The sequence below is a fragment of the Crocodylus porosus genome, unplaced genomic scaffold (assembly GCF_001723895.1).
Source record: "Crocodylus porosus isolate Cpor-Errol unplaced genomic scaffold, CroPor_comp1, whole genome shotgun sequence".
NCBI lineage: Eukaryota > Metazoa > Chordata > Crocodylia > Crocodylidae > Crocodylus > Crocodylus porosus.
In genome coordinates this window covers 13,516,459-13,531,320 of record NW_017728932.1, presented here as the reverse complement: position 1 = coordinate 13,531,320, position 14,862 = coordinate 13,516,459, and the positions used below count along the sequence as shown (strand labels likewise).

General features: G+C 39.0%; 1 protein-coding gene across 5 annotated transcripts in view; it reads left to right on the top strand.

Annotated features, from left to right (window-relative positions):
• Positions 1 to 13,678, top strand: part of USP32 (ubiquitin specific peptidase 32) — a 133,540-nt gene extending 119,862 nt beyond the window's left edge. For all 5 annotated transcript variants that reach the window (XM_019545662.1, XM_019545660.1, XM_019545658.1 and 2 more), the window contains exons 28-34: positions 1,484 to 1,570; positions 3,055 to 3,175; positions 7,116 to 7,307; positions 7,913 to 8,207; positions 8,685 to 9,118; positions 10,567 to 10,659; positions 11,206 to 13,678. In XM_019545662.1, the coding sequence (XP_019401207.1) occupies positions 1,484 to 1,570; positions 3,055 to 3,175; positions 7,116 to 7,307; positions 7,913 to 8,207; positions 8,685 to 9,118; positions 10,567 to 10,659; positions 11,206 to 11,379 (1,396 nt within the window). In that variant the 3' untranslated portion in view covers positions 11,380 to 13,678. The remainder of the gene's footprint in view (positions 1 to 1,483; positions 1,571 to 3,054; positions 3,176 to 7,115; positions 7,308 to 7,912; positions 8,208 to 8,684; positions 9,119 to 10,566; positions 10,660 to 11,205) is intronic.
• The last annotated feature ends 1,184 nt before the right edge of the window (positions 13,679 to 14,862 follow it).

Below are 14,862 nucleotides of genomic sequence, written 5' to 3'. Positions count from 1 at the left end.
TTTCTCTGAACTAGATTTGAATAGTACCACACAGGGTGCATCTACAAGAGATGTTTCTTGCGGAGTTGCCTAATTGGCTCCGCAGTAAATGTCTTGGCTGGTGTCTACGCGTATGGCCTTATTAGGCTGCTCGAAACAACTAATAAACTCCACAGCAGGGTAGTACTTGTAAACACAGGTACTACCTGCTGCGGAGTTTTTTACTCTGCAGTGACATGCATGTGGATAATAGACTATTATCTACTATTCTTTCATCTTATAGTCTATTATCTACATCTGCAGTCCCGGGCGCACGTTCAAATGGCACGCAGGAGTTTATTGCTTTGAATTAATTTCACGTGTAGATGTGCCTGCAGGGTAATATGTTTGGTTATTAGCATAGCTTTCCTAACTGAGTTGGCTTCCAGTACTTCATATGACTTGAGATAAGCGTTGGTAAAGAGTCTAAGACTTCTAAACAGTTTTCCTCTCGCTGTCTGCACTCTTCACAGTTGTGCCCATTTGTGAATTTGTGTCCACAAAAGCACGGTTGACAAACTGTGTGCAAATCTTTTGTGGGCACAATTTAAACCTGGCTTTATCACTTTAGCTTACAAACTCAACTGATACAAGGCTGCTTTAAATGGAATTCAATTTGTCCAACAAAGTTTTTTTTTTAAATAAATAATAAATGTAGTGAATATTAATGTTAGTGAATATTAATGTTAAGAACATTCTTTTGGTTGAATGTTTGCAACTTTCATATGTAGACTGGTCCTCTCAGATATCATGCTGTGTCCCTATTTAAGTCTGTTAGTGGTGTGAATCAAGTCTCCTTTATCTTTTAATAATTAAAATTAAGTGTTTCTTTTTTTTCTGTGTAAAGCATTTCATGAGATGAGTAAGCATTTTCCAGTCAGTCTGTTGTTTTGAATCCCTGGTAATGTGGACCATTGTGTAACTGCCTAGCCTGTGCTGAGAGCCTTCTGCTGTTACAGACTTATGTGAGATTTCTCACCTCAAAGTATTTATGAATTGCCACCTCCCATAGTTTTATTACCGTCCTGTCACAGAAATGGTCCAATAGCTTCATTTTACCTTATGATAGAATGATTGTCTTCTGATAGTATGATTGATTTGTGTTGTAATTATGCCTGCTGCTCCTCGGATGCTCTAAAAATGTTGCAGCTTAATGCGACGCTCCCACTGAGCAGATGTTGACGCAAGTGCTACTGCGTGTGTGTGTATTCAGAATTTAGATGACACAAGGAGGTAGTATCTTGTTTTGTTAAGCAACTCTTGATGGGCTGGAATGGGCTCTGTTAAGCAGTGATCTCATGCACCATCAAGCTTACTTGCTGTATTTAAAGCATCTTGCTTTCCCCTCAAAGCAGAAAAAAAGCAAAAAGCGGGGAAAGTGAGGTGCTGTCCACAGGTGCATGGAGAGAAACTCAGTGGACTAGATCAATGCTCATGTTTTTTGCTGTTTTCTGTTCTGTTTCAGTGATGACAGCATGGGGTATCAGTATCCATTCACACTAAGGGTTGTGCAGAAGGATGGAAATTCTTGTGCTTGGTGTCCATGGTACAGGTAACTTGCCTTTCCAGGAGTTGAGCTGGGGGGTAACTTCAGTAGCAACTGCATTTATGATAATGGATTTGTGACTTTCTCGTCACCTGAGATTACCTCTGATCTGGAATTTGTTTGACCAAATCACTCAGGATTTCAGAATGTTTTTTTTTGTTTGTTTGTTTTGTTTTGTTTTTTTGGGTTTTTTTTATCACTTAGAGCTGACATGCATGCTTCAGATTAGAAGTGGGTCTAGGTTTCCATTATTTCTTAACCCTTACCAGTCCTCAGGACGGGTATCTCAGTGATGAAGAGTTTAACCCCTCTCCTCTCGTCTGTAAAAGAAGCCCTTTCCAAGCTCAGTGCTCGTTTTCCTGTGACTCAGATGTCCTGTTGCTACCAGGCTGCTTCCTCTCTGTGCTAATTTCTTTTCATTCCAGCTCTATCTACCCATTGTAAATAGTCTCTTACCAGCTGCTTGTTCTTGACTCTGTGTATGGGTAGGAACTGACAACAACAGTAGGCGCACTACCTTGAGAGGGCATACAGGAGCTGGGGCCTGTTCACATTACCAGTATGACTTTGCATCTGAAGCTGGACTAGGTCTCTGCTTGTTATCTTTGGGCACAAAGCATTTTAAAAAAAAGCAGTGGTACACGTACATCTCTTATTGCAGAAGACAATGAGGCTAAGTTAGTACATGGCTCTGTCTAATGCAGATGAGTCTTTAAAGTCTTTTGAACTGGAGGATAATCAGTGACTTTGCACTAGACTGTCTTAAGATTGGCTTGAGAGGCTGCCTTTTGATGTAAACCTCTCATGAGGCCTCCAGACTTAATTCATCTGCACTAAAAAGAAGAGACTAAAGAAAAAATGAAACCCCCCCCTCCTTTTGTAACATATAATATTCTCATCTAACCTAAGGAACATTCTCAAAGCACAACAAGAGTGTCACCCTAATAATATAATGCAGCACAGAATAAATAAATGCAAAAGTCCTCATAAAACTTTATCTTGTGAGGTGAAGGGGAAGCAGAGAGAATGGGGGAGGGAGCCACCTGAGACATGTTTGTCACATTGTGCTGTTGGAAGGGGTTCAGCCCATGTCTTTGCTGCAAAAAAGGGTCTCTGTTGCAGTGGGACAAGTAATAATCATGATCTATTACACTGTAAAATCCTAGTGGAGCCAAGGCACTGAAGTTTCACCATGTTAAGCAAGGTCAGTCACAGTTGGGATACAGCGTTGAGCTCAGCGAAGTACTGTGCAATAGGAACTAGATTATCTTGTTAATATCAAGAAGTTACAGCTGGGTAGCGAGCACGCATCCAGTTGTCCCACTGAAAAATAGCACCCTTTCTGCTGACAGAGAGAGCCTCAAAAACTTTGACTGGCAGTCTATAAAAGCAAGAATAGAATTAGAGAATAAAGTATTGTTCTGATTAACAGGAATGTATGTTGTTAGACGATTCATTTGTCACTACTGACTCGGATCTTTTCATTTTAGATTTTGTCGAGGCTGTAAAATTGAGTGCACAGAAGACAGAGCTTGTGTTGGAAATGCTTACATAGCTGTAGACTGGGATCCTACAGCTCTCCATCTCCGCTACCAGACATCACAGGAACGGGTAAAATTACAGAATAAACCAAGCCATACATCACAAGTCTGCAGTTTTTACTTGGCTCTTACAAGCTCTGAAATGCAATCCATTTTAATGCTGCTTTTCTGTTTCTCTGCCCACTATTAGTCCATCTCGGCAGGGGAAAAAATGAGAAAATCCTTCTCCTCCGTTATTTAGGCACTTAATGCTGCTGCTGTTCATTCTCTACTGAAATTTAAAAAAAAATCAATAATAAGAAAAGCTAAAACAAAGGTTATCTTTAAAGAGCACTTTTGGTGACAGTGATATATTCAGGACATAGCATTTATTGGGTGAGGAAATGAATGTGTAGGCTTTGATAATCACAGAGGAATGGATTGCCAGCATAACATTATGCAGTGATTTTTTTTGACCCAGACCTCACAAATGTAGTGCAGTCATTTTCTAAAAGATAAAGGCCCCAGTCTTGCATTTGTGAGGTAAAGCTTTTATGCGCATGAGTACATTTGTTGCTTTAATTAGGATTAGTTATCTGAGTGAAGAGAAAAGTAGGGCTGGAAAGGACCCCAAGAAATCATCTAGTCCATCTCCCTGCCCAAGGCCAGGATCGTTCCCATCACACACATGAAGTGATTTTGGTATTATGATTAAGTTGCACTCTTTAAAGCAAAAATAATTAGATGGATGTGCAAATTACTATTTGTCTGCACCTAGCTATAAAAATTATTTACCGCACTTGGGTGACCATTTATATTTCTAATCTTAGATCCGTTAAAATGTTTTGTCTGTAAGATTTTAAAAGCAACCTTTCTATGAGCAGCCTGGGCACATTCCCAATCATGGAATATTTTGGCCTGGAGTTTGGATGGTGCTTTGTTTCATAGTAGTGCCCATGGAGCACTGTGCACATACCTTACCCTTCCCTTTGCTGTTCCTGACCTCCGAGGTCTGAGTTATAGATGCAACAAAATGGGATAAGTGTTGGTCTCTCTTTATAGAGCTGCTTCTAATGGGGAGCATCGCTTCAGATGGGATACTTCCACTTCTGGATAAAAGTAGAGATCAAAATATGGCTTCTGTTAGCAAAGTAAAGCACTGCCCCAAGTCTCCCTGATTCCTCAGGGTCATTATCTAAGACACGTAAGTCAAATAGTTATAGCCACAGTGCAAATCAGGTACCCAAAGGAGGACTATGCCCTCGGTGCAATGAGGATAGTGATTCCAGGTGGCAGAAGGCACTGAGGAGTTAGAATGACATCTTCTGTAATGGTGGTAGACAAGTTTTCACCACTTGGATTGACAATTAGAATTGAACCTGAAAGTTATAGATTTCTCCATCTTCTAGGCAGAGCAATAAGGGGAACAAAAGAGAAGACTTGGGGCTATTTCCTGCTCTAACTCCTTTAACAGGAAAAGAGAGAAAATAACTGAGCAAATCCCTTTCCCCAGATTTTTTATAGCCACCCTGGAACATCTACAGCATCACCAGCGAGTTTTGTTTCCCTACCCATTTTCCGTTTTAAAGACTGCCAAGGCTGTGGGCAGTTTCTCCTTGGCTTATTGTCTCACATCTGAGATCAAATCTATAACTTCGACATTGAATTGGATCACAACAATTAAATTTACTGCAGTGGCTCTATTCCTGTCATCTGGAAAGTGAGGCTAGCACTACACAAATGTTCCACACAGTTCGTATAGAGATAATGTATCTTTACCTCAGACACAAGAGTGGAGCTCCATGCTGTACTGGAGAAAATTGCACACTTCTGTCCATTGGTTCAAGTTCAGAATGGTGATTGTCACTAATCCCCATCATAGATCTCAGTTGGTTGTTTCATCTTCAGGGGACTTATTTGCACTTTATTTTCTGGATTGTGTCTGGCTTAATTTAGAGAATCTCTCAATATAGTAATTCTTTAAGTAGTTCTTTCCACTTAGCAGCATTAAGAAAAATTGAAAGAAGTAGTAGTAGACCCCTGAGCCAGAAGTGTTGCAAGCATTCATGATGGACACACCCTACACTGCATGCCATGAGGACAAGAGAGAGTTTTAGGGTTTCATCTGAACCTGATGTTGTGTTTTACTGGTTTCTTTCACTATCCTGATTTGACCCAACCAAAACCCAGCCTGCATATTGAAGATGTCCTTAAAGCCCTATCTTTTTTTTTTAATCTGAAAAGAACAAAATCACTGCATCTCTCTAAGCTTGTTTGTTGCCAAGAAGACAGCTTGCACCATCTAAGAGTTTGTCCCAGTGGACTTCTCATCTAGCTAACAGACAGCAATGCTTAATGTGATCAGAACTCCCTGGACATACTGGAATGCTCTGTATTAGAGAGCAAGCAATCTCTATAGCTTCATTTAGAAGCACCGAAGTTCCTGAAGTTTGAATTCCAATGTAATTTTGAAAATATATTTTAAAAATATATATATATTTTACTAAATGCTGTTCTTTAGTAAAAGCAACTAGAATTGAAGCCCAATTTGGCAGAACAGCATGGCTATCTTTATACAAATATTGTGCAGTAGACATGCCCCCTTCCTGTCCATTTAGGGCAGGGGTGGGCAAAATGCGGCCTGGGAGCCGGATGGGGCCCACCAGACCATTCTATCCGGCCTGCGGGGCCCCTAAAAAAATTTATTATTTCTCTGCCGTGAGCTGCCTTTCATGTGGTCTTTGATGGCTTGCCAAAACTCAGAAAACAGCTTTCTGCCCAAAATAATTGCCCGCCTCTGATTCAGGGGCTCGTATGTAAGCAGTCAGTTGTCTTTCTTTAAATTACCTGTCCACAGAAATGTGGATTTTCATGTGATCAGATGCCTGTAAATATTTACCAGCACGCTCGGAAGGCCACCGAGAAATTGTCTCGTGCTGTCACACTTGATAAGAGGGAAATTCAATCCTGAACCTCAAAAAAATTATATGTATATAAAAATCAAACAGGACAAAAAGATGTAGAGTTAACCACCTTTGCCAAGAACAGTTTATTCCTGCTTTGGCACATGAAAGTAGCCTGGCTGCTGCCTTCAGCCACAATTATGGGGAGTAGTTGATGTACTGGAAGGCATTAGTGTAATGGTCAGATCATGCCCCAGTGGACATAACTCCAAGTTTCTCATTACATGGTATGAGACTAAGGATGTGGAGGTTAATAGGAGATCATATGCTGATTTAAAGTGAGGAACATGAGTTAACTCGGTATAGGAAGTATTCATCTAATACTTTGAACAGGATTGAAAACCTAGCTCAAAAGAAAAATTCTGGGAACCAATTGGAGCAGTAGTTAGAAGGTAACTGAACAACTTAGTTTTCAGTAGGAGTAAATTCTAAAGGGAACACTTTAAAAACTGCATCTAAATAAGGATCCTTACTGTTATAAGTACAGTGTATTAATGTGAGAGGGAAAATTAATGACCTGTTAAGAGAAAAGATGCAAAAGCTATTAGCCTGTACTATAATTTTTTTAAAGTATCTCCTAAATTTATCCTGGCTCTTCCTAACATCCCTGATACTAAGACTCCATCACCTTTTAACCCGAATATCCAGAATTTGACACTGGTCAAAAAGATGCAGGCTCTGAAAAATCCTTTTTTAAAGAAATATAGATAAGGTGAAGTATCTGGAAAAGAAAGCACAGCTCCAAGCTGTTTGTAGAAGTCTTTTGAAATGTTTTAGCTTCTTCTGTCTGACTTCCTTAATGTCCCCAAGTAGAAAAACTTGCTGTCAATATTTCTATCAATATTTTTATCTATTTACCGTTCCGAGTTTCCCAAAAAGCCACGTGTCCGCAGTGTCATTAATCATGCAGAATTGCATCTGAAGTTCTTTGCAAACAAGTTAGATCTGTTACTGCCTAGTAAATTTGCAAGGTTCTTAAAAACCCCAGGGATGACTTTTGAAATGGACAGCATATTTCTGAGATATTAGAAAAGTTGTCAAGATGCAGTATTGATCTCGCCTCTTCAGATTGTAGAAGAGCATGAAAGTGTTGAACAAAGCCGGCGAGCTCAAGCAGAGCCCATCAATCTGGATAGCTGTCTGAGAGCTTTTACCAGTGAGGAGGAACTGGGTGAAGATGAGATGTATTACTGTTCCAAGTGCAAGACTCATTGTCTAGCCACCAAAAAGCTGGATCTTTGGAGGCTTCCCCCTATCCTGGTATAACTTCCTATAATTTTCTTTGTTTCTGTAACTGAAAAGAAAAAGTTGTTCCTCACAATGTTTTGAATGACTTGTTTCCTAGAACAAAGATGGTTTAGCTCGCTCGCTCTGTTCTGTTCTCTCTCCAGTGAACCACACGTATGGCTCCTGACCCATTCTAACCTGGCTTGTCACACGTGTTATCAGTTTTCTATATTGTAAGCAAAACAATATTTACCATGCGTCTGCTTAAATGAGCTGATGTCCTGCAGCAGCTGATTAATATTTACATTACATTGGCTCTCATGCCTGCACTGCAGCATAAGCTCCTTGTTTAAGTAGTCTTAGTGACAGCCTAGCTTTTATCTTTTCTGTAATTGCAAAACATCTGCCTTTGCTGCCTTTGAGTCGAGCAAGTTTTCAGAAACACCCCAAGTTGATGAGCAACTGGATGCAATTCTCTCCATCACTTTCCCATTGAAGCAGTGGATAAAAGTTGCCCACAGCACGTGATATATGCTTGGAAGTTGATTCAGGCCATGATAATGCACATGCACATCAAAATAAATAAATAAACATTTAAATTACTGATTGGTCATTCTCTGTAATGTGTTTCATACTAGATAATTCACCTGAAAAGATTTCAATTTGTAAATGGTCGCTGGATAAAATCTCAGAAAATTGTTAAATTTCCTCGAGAGAATTTTGACCCGAGTGCCTTTCTGGTGCAAAAGGATCCAAGTCTTTGTCAGCGAAAGCAGCTAACGCCCCAGGTTGATGATCTCTCTGAGCCACGGATTCTGCAAGGGGAGTCTAGAAAAGCAGATCTTCAAAACACGTGCCCAGCAGGCGAAGGGGATGTGCTGAACAGAAGTCCTTCCTCGCTCAACACTACTAGCATCTTGAATAATATCAAAGGTAGGCAACAAGTAAAGGAGACCAGAGGCTTCCTGAGGTGGAAGTCAGCAGTTATACTTTAGTGCAAAGTATGATAGTTTCTCCTTCAAAATCACTTTACCTTGAAGTAGTGGAGTATGTGCCAGCTGAAAAGTGCATGCTCTTAGCAAAATCTTATTAGTACGTATTAATAAGAAGCTGAGTTACTTGGTCATGATAGATACATATGCATTTCTAACTTTGTGACTCAAGGCTTGTACCATTGTTGTTTGTGCCGTTGTGGATGTTGGAAAAGAGTAAATGACTCGTTCTTGTACAGCAAACCTGACATCTGATCCATGCAAAACTAACAGTTTTAAATTGTAGTCCTTTTCGTACATGGTGTTGGCTGAAGTGAGGCTGGAATGTGTGTTTAATATCTCTAATTACTGGAAAAATTCTTCCGTGCAGAAATTTAAGGCTTTCATCTTACAGGGTTTTATCCTTTTTATGTTCCAGCATCGCCATCACCAGGAAGGCGAGGTGGAACCAGCTGTCCTTCATGTAAAACCAGTAGCCCAAATAGTAGCCCAAGGACTTTAGGAAGAGGTAAAGGGCGGCTTCGGCTACCACAGCTAGGCAAAAACAAACTGTCAAGTAGCAAAGAAAACTTGGATGCAAGTAAAGACAATGGTACTGACCCTGAGCAGAAATTCACTTCTGACCAAGGAGATGCCTTTAGCAGAGGGCATATTTTGGGTGGTAGCCAGAATGAGCTCTTTACTGCTCAGGACAATGAGATGACTGTAGCCAATGGATACGTTTGTGAGCAGAACGCGTATAGTAATGGCAGTATCAATGGTCAGATGGATAACCACAGCGAGGAGGATATTACGGATGACCAAAGAGAAGAAGTTGGTGTCAACCCTATTTACAATCTATATGCAATTTCGGTAAGTTGATGTTTTTAAAGCGCATCTAAATGGCAGTGCCAAGGTCCTTTTAAGGGTGCCGTGCAGTATTAACACTGTTAAGTGTGTGAACAACCCATGATTCATGGGAGAAACCCAAGGTTTCTAACAAGTATCTGTAGCGTCAAAAATATTCTGACTGGTGATCTTCTCGAGTTCCTTTTAGTAGCAGAATTACTTTTTCTCCATGGTCAAGAAATGAGTGACTGCTAAAACCTGACATTTTTTCCAAGGGTGCCTGGAATCTAGCGAGGGGTACCGTGAGTCTTAAAAAACTAAGAACAGCTGTTCTAAGTCTTCAGGACAACCTTGAAGGCACGTGACACGTGTGAGAGAAACAGAGTGCGAGAGTGATGTTGTAGCCATGATGGGCCAGAGATTATGCAAGGAGCAAGGATTTATAGATTCATAGATGCTAGGGTCAGAAGGGACCCTGACAGATAATTGAGTCTGACCCCTGCCTAGGCAGGAAAGAGCGCTGGGGTCAGGTGACCCCAGGCAGATTTCTTAGAGTTACCTTTTTATTGGAGCGACTAAGCCGTTGGAAAAGAGTTAGGTAAGCTTTTGAATGCAAGACATTCTTCTTCAGGTGACCCGAGGTATCCTCAGAAAGGATATCAGTGTTGGTATGGGGGAACAGAGAAAATCCTAGCCCTGTTTAAGTTGTTGGAAAATTTATCTTTGACATCAGTGGTTCCAGAACTTTGCAGGCTTTAAAGATGGAGATAAGAAGAGGTAGGCAGAAGGAAGGTAGTGGGGAAGGGCTGGAAGATGCAGCTGATCTGTCAACAGAATAGGCAGAGAAAATAATCTTTTTGTAATTACTGTTTTAGATGTCTGGAAGAAGACACATGGGCACCAGTGGTTGCAGCAATCAAGGGATTAGACGATCACATTGTAAACAAGTTTCTCCTAGCTGTGCTGACCAAAAAAAAAAAAAATTACAAAACCAACTTACTAAATCTTGTACAAGACCAGATTGGTAATATTTGTTAACAGCATGGGGAAGAGAGGAACTGCATGTCTTCAGGGTTAGGAGGGATAGCCAAATAGTAACGTGTGTAGGAGAAAAAGGGAAGAGGGCAGAAGAGAAAAATTTAAGCTTGGGCTGTCCATGTTGAACTGGAATTGCTAGCATCCACGAGACGTGGAGGTTCTGTGGTCTTTAATACCTTTTCATCTCTCTGAGTAATTGTATCCCGGTTTTAAACTGCAACTCTGCGCTGACACTTTGGCCAGGAAGGGGTTTGATCTGAGAGCCTAAACAATTGACCCATTCAGTAGATGAATATTTTAGGATTTGTTGATTCCTTTTTCTTTTCTGTCTTGCGTGGTGTTATGGTGAGGGCCCTTCGCACACATTTTCCAAACATAGATTTCACTGCGTTCTCCTACAAATGCTGGTTCATGTTGTCTCTTTCCTTTTTTAGTGCCATTCAGGAATTATGGGAGGGGGTCATTATGTTACTTATGCCAAAAACCCAAATAACAAGTGGTACTGCTATAACGACAGTAGCTGCAAGGTATGTATTTAATTCTTGTAAAGAAATTATGAGGTCAGGAGGGTGTTTAAGTAAACTCTTGAGAAGAAATGTAAATGTTGTAAGACCTGGTCTCTGGAAATATAACTACCTAACATGAACATTAAAATGAGCTGAAACCTCTTGAGAAGGTCTTAAAATTAAAATTGGCATGTTGGGTGTGAACACAGGTAAGGAAAGTGACTTGATTATTTAAAGCCAAAATGGAAAAGCTGGCCAAAAAGATAAGTCTAGGAGTATTCTGTACTTGTTGTTGGACGTTTTCCATTGCAGCTACTGGATAAATCAGGATTTTTAAACTTTCCCTTAGTAATCGCATTTCTCATGTATAGGAATCCTCTCATTTTTCAAGTAAATAGTTGAGCCTGTGGAATTAAAGAAGGGAAATGTGAGAATTTAACTGGTCTGGCTTTAGCCATCCACTTTGAAAACTTTTGTTTTTGTGGGGAATGCGCGTGTTTAAATTCAGCACTGGTAGCACTGTTGTATAAACTGTATATGACAGTACGCATTTATTCTTCTTCACAGGAATTACATCCTGATGAAATCGACACCGACTCTGCCTACATTCTTTTCTACGAGCAGCAGGGGGTAGACTATGCACAATTTCTGCCAAAGATAGATGGCAAAAAGATGGCAGACACGAGCAGCATGGATGAAGATTTTGAATCGGATTATAAAAAGTACTGTGTTTTACAATGAGCAAGCGATCTTCCATGGACAGTTTGAGAGCATGAGGGATACCACCTTGTAACTTATATTTTGCAAAAATGTTATCGAAGTGGACGAGCTTAATGTAGTTATCCAGTGATCTGAAAGCACAAAAAAGAAAACCCTAATTAAATAGCAGTTAACATAAAGGTAGTATTGTTTTTGTTCTAATATCTCACTACATGCTCTTAGCAATTCTGATGTTAAACATCAGACTAAGACTGCCATTGGCCTTTAAATAAAATGGTTTGACAAAAGCCAACTAGGACCAAATAAGAGCTAAATTCAGTAGTCCAAATAAGAGCTAAATAGAGTTGTGTAGAGTTTACCAGTTATTCTGACAAAACCCTAAGGCTCTTCTTAGATTTGAGATGATGGGAAAAGAAATTGTAGTGTTGTCTTTGGACAACATGATATTGCTACCTCCTTTTTCCTGAAGTTTTATTCCATTTTATTGGCAAGATGGGGAAAGCAGGAAAACGTAAAGTACACAAAACTCAGAGAATGGACATCAAAGCTAGGGGATTTTTTCCAGTTTTGCCACTACTTTTTCAGTTGCTTTCTTTCCCTCAGTTGGGAGCACAACCACATCATTTTTAATTTGGAAGCAGATTGAGTTCTACACTGGATCAGTGTATTAGAATTTGTTTTTTTTTCTTTACCTGTTGGCTGTGCAAATCCGCATGTTTCAGGATCAGCTTCCCATGTGAGGACTCGTATCTGTTAGACACTTGAAATGCCTCATAAAAACGCTTCAGGCTGGGGGCGGCACATTTGCGATTATATGCACTCTCTCTTAAGATGTGCAAAGTGTTCCCAGCTCTTTGAAGGGAAGATGCTTGAGCTTGTGTCATATGTCATGATTAGTGTTGCTTTTTAAATTTGCACTTTTAAAAATTCATACAGTTAAAATTCAAAAGTAGAATTTACTTTGTAAGGGCTCTGAAACGAATGAACATGACAACTGTCCTGTGTGTGTGCGTGCGCGTGTGAGTGTGTTTGGGTTTGGTTTTTTTAAGGTAAGAAATTATGGCGGTCAGGGAGCTGTGGCAAGATAAGAATTATTTTTATTATTCTTTTTATTGTTTTAAATGGGGGGTCTTTTGTTTTGTTTTTTCCAGCAAATAATTTGCATTTTCCACCTTTCTCACTAAAACAGGTTAAGCATTCAGTTACAGTTTAAAAAAACAAAGACACATCCCCAGCATTCATCACAATTTGCTACCACTTCTTTCACATTTTGTTACTTGCTGGCTACGTTCTGCTTTCCTTGCCCATTGAGCCTATTGCACGAGCAAGGAATGCAGGCCTGAGTCCTGCTCAAGACTGGAAGAAAACACTGTCTATCAGTCACTGTTGCTTTGACTAATTTTTCAGTATTAAATTGTTTGCATATCTGAATCTAACTAAATGTTTCGCTCTTTTTTTTTTTTTGTCCTCAGCCTTTTCTTCGAGCCTTAGCCAGTTACTGATTTGATCATTTTTTTCCTTTAGATTTGGCATAATTACTGATTACATTGACATTCACACTAAAATTAGTTAATACCCAGCTTCCTTTTAAAATGTCTTGCACCAATGCCAAACCTCCTGGTAAGTGTCTGCTTTTCAGAAGGGGACGGTTTTTATGTATTTGAGGACGTATAACTTGATCTGCTGTCCTTACTGAGGCAAAACCCCTGCTGTCTTGTTTTGGAAGTTGTGCTACTGTAAGAACTGCAGATTAGTTCCAAAATAAATATTGTCTTAGGTTTTTAAGTGTTGCTCCCTATTCTATGCACTCTTTCAACCTTTAGAGTAGTTTAACCGTTGATATTGAAGAAAAGGCAATGTTCTGAATTGTGAAACTTCTCTATGGATTTTTCAATATGCATTTGTCTAATCCTCCCTCAGCAAACTCCATGCAAAGTGAAAGGTTTTTCAAATGATTTACTTAAATTGTTTTATTTAAGCAGGTAGCACAATCTACTAATGTTATTTGCTCTTCTGTGTTTGTTATATTGGTTGTAATTATTTTTTTTTAAATAAATTAATTCATGAATTAATAGTAAATTTATTAAGTTAACTATTAACTACATTCACTTTGTAAATTATTGTATAAAACTTATTGACAATGCACTGACTTTAGAAAGGTGTTAATGTACATAAATACCTTGTAAATAAAATAGTGTTGATGTATTGGAATATGAGCTGTATAAAAAAAAAAAAAAAAAGTATCAGTAATTGTATATGGAGTGAACCTGTTTATCTGTAACTATATATTATTCAAACAAATTAAATACCGTGGATGCAACTAAAGTGTCATTTTTGGGTCAAAGTTAAGCTTTCATTTACGTTTATTTTTTTATTTTGAATATTTGCTCTCTCCCTCCAAATTGTTTAGGTATTTTAAACCCAAAGGACCGAATTATTTGAGCAGGCATATTGTGAGTTCTCTGCAGCACATTCAACACAGATGTTCCACCTGTTAAAGATCATCTTGCAACTTATTTTTAAATAAAGCTTTTTAATAGTACTAACTACTCCTCCAGATTAAGTGAATCTGATGATGTTCCTTTTATTTTTCAGAAGTTGCCAGGTAAATCTTATTTTTTAAAAAGCAGATCTGCGTTATCCTTTTAGAAATAACACCTTGGATTATTAAAATGCGCTAGTGTACTAATGTACCATTCTGTATCTGTTTCACTTTTTTTGGATTTGCTGCTTGGGCACTAAAAATCAATTCATTAGTTTGAAGTCACTTCAATTTCAGATTCTCTTGCACTAGCACATTGTGACGATGTTTGCCTTGCACACAAAAAATTGGAATGTTATTATTGGAGAAACTTGCATAGAAAATGTGAGATGGCAAATTGAACTTTAGGAAATCAAACAATTTTTCTGTCCGCTTAAGATTATGAACATTATGTTAAGAACTACGTTTGACCCGTCTTGCCTCTCTTTTTTGGGAAGCATAACAGTGCAATGAAGCTCGCATCCATGTGGTGGCATTGTTGCCTGCTGTTTTTCCAGAAGAGTGTATTCCAGAAACCTGCATTCAAAACGCATCATTGGGATTTTCACAATGGTCTTTTATTATTGAAAATTTTACGCAAAAACGAAACAAAAAAAAAAAAAAGAAAATAATCCTTTTGTTTCGCTCAGCCAGAACAAGTTTACCTTCTACTTAAATGTTCAGCTTCTGTTCCTTTGTTTAAAGTGTGTTGCTACTCTAACATGCACCAATGAACTGAAATCACACTTTTTCATATTAATGGCAGTTAGTAATAAATAGAACATGGTCATTTGCTCCCATTGGTCAGATTGTATCCTTATTATGACTGATAAAAGTATACACTTTTTGCTGTGCTAAGGAGCTTCATCAAATAATGAGTCTGCCACCAAGCAGGAGAAAAGATTGTAAAAGTTCTTCTGGATAGAAATGAAAGTTCATATTTCCTAGGAGAGTTAAATCTTTTTGTGCAATGCGAAACACCG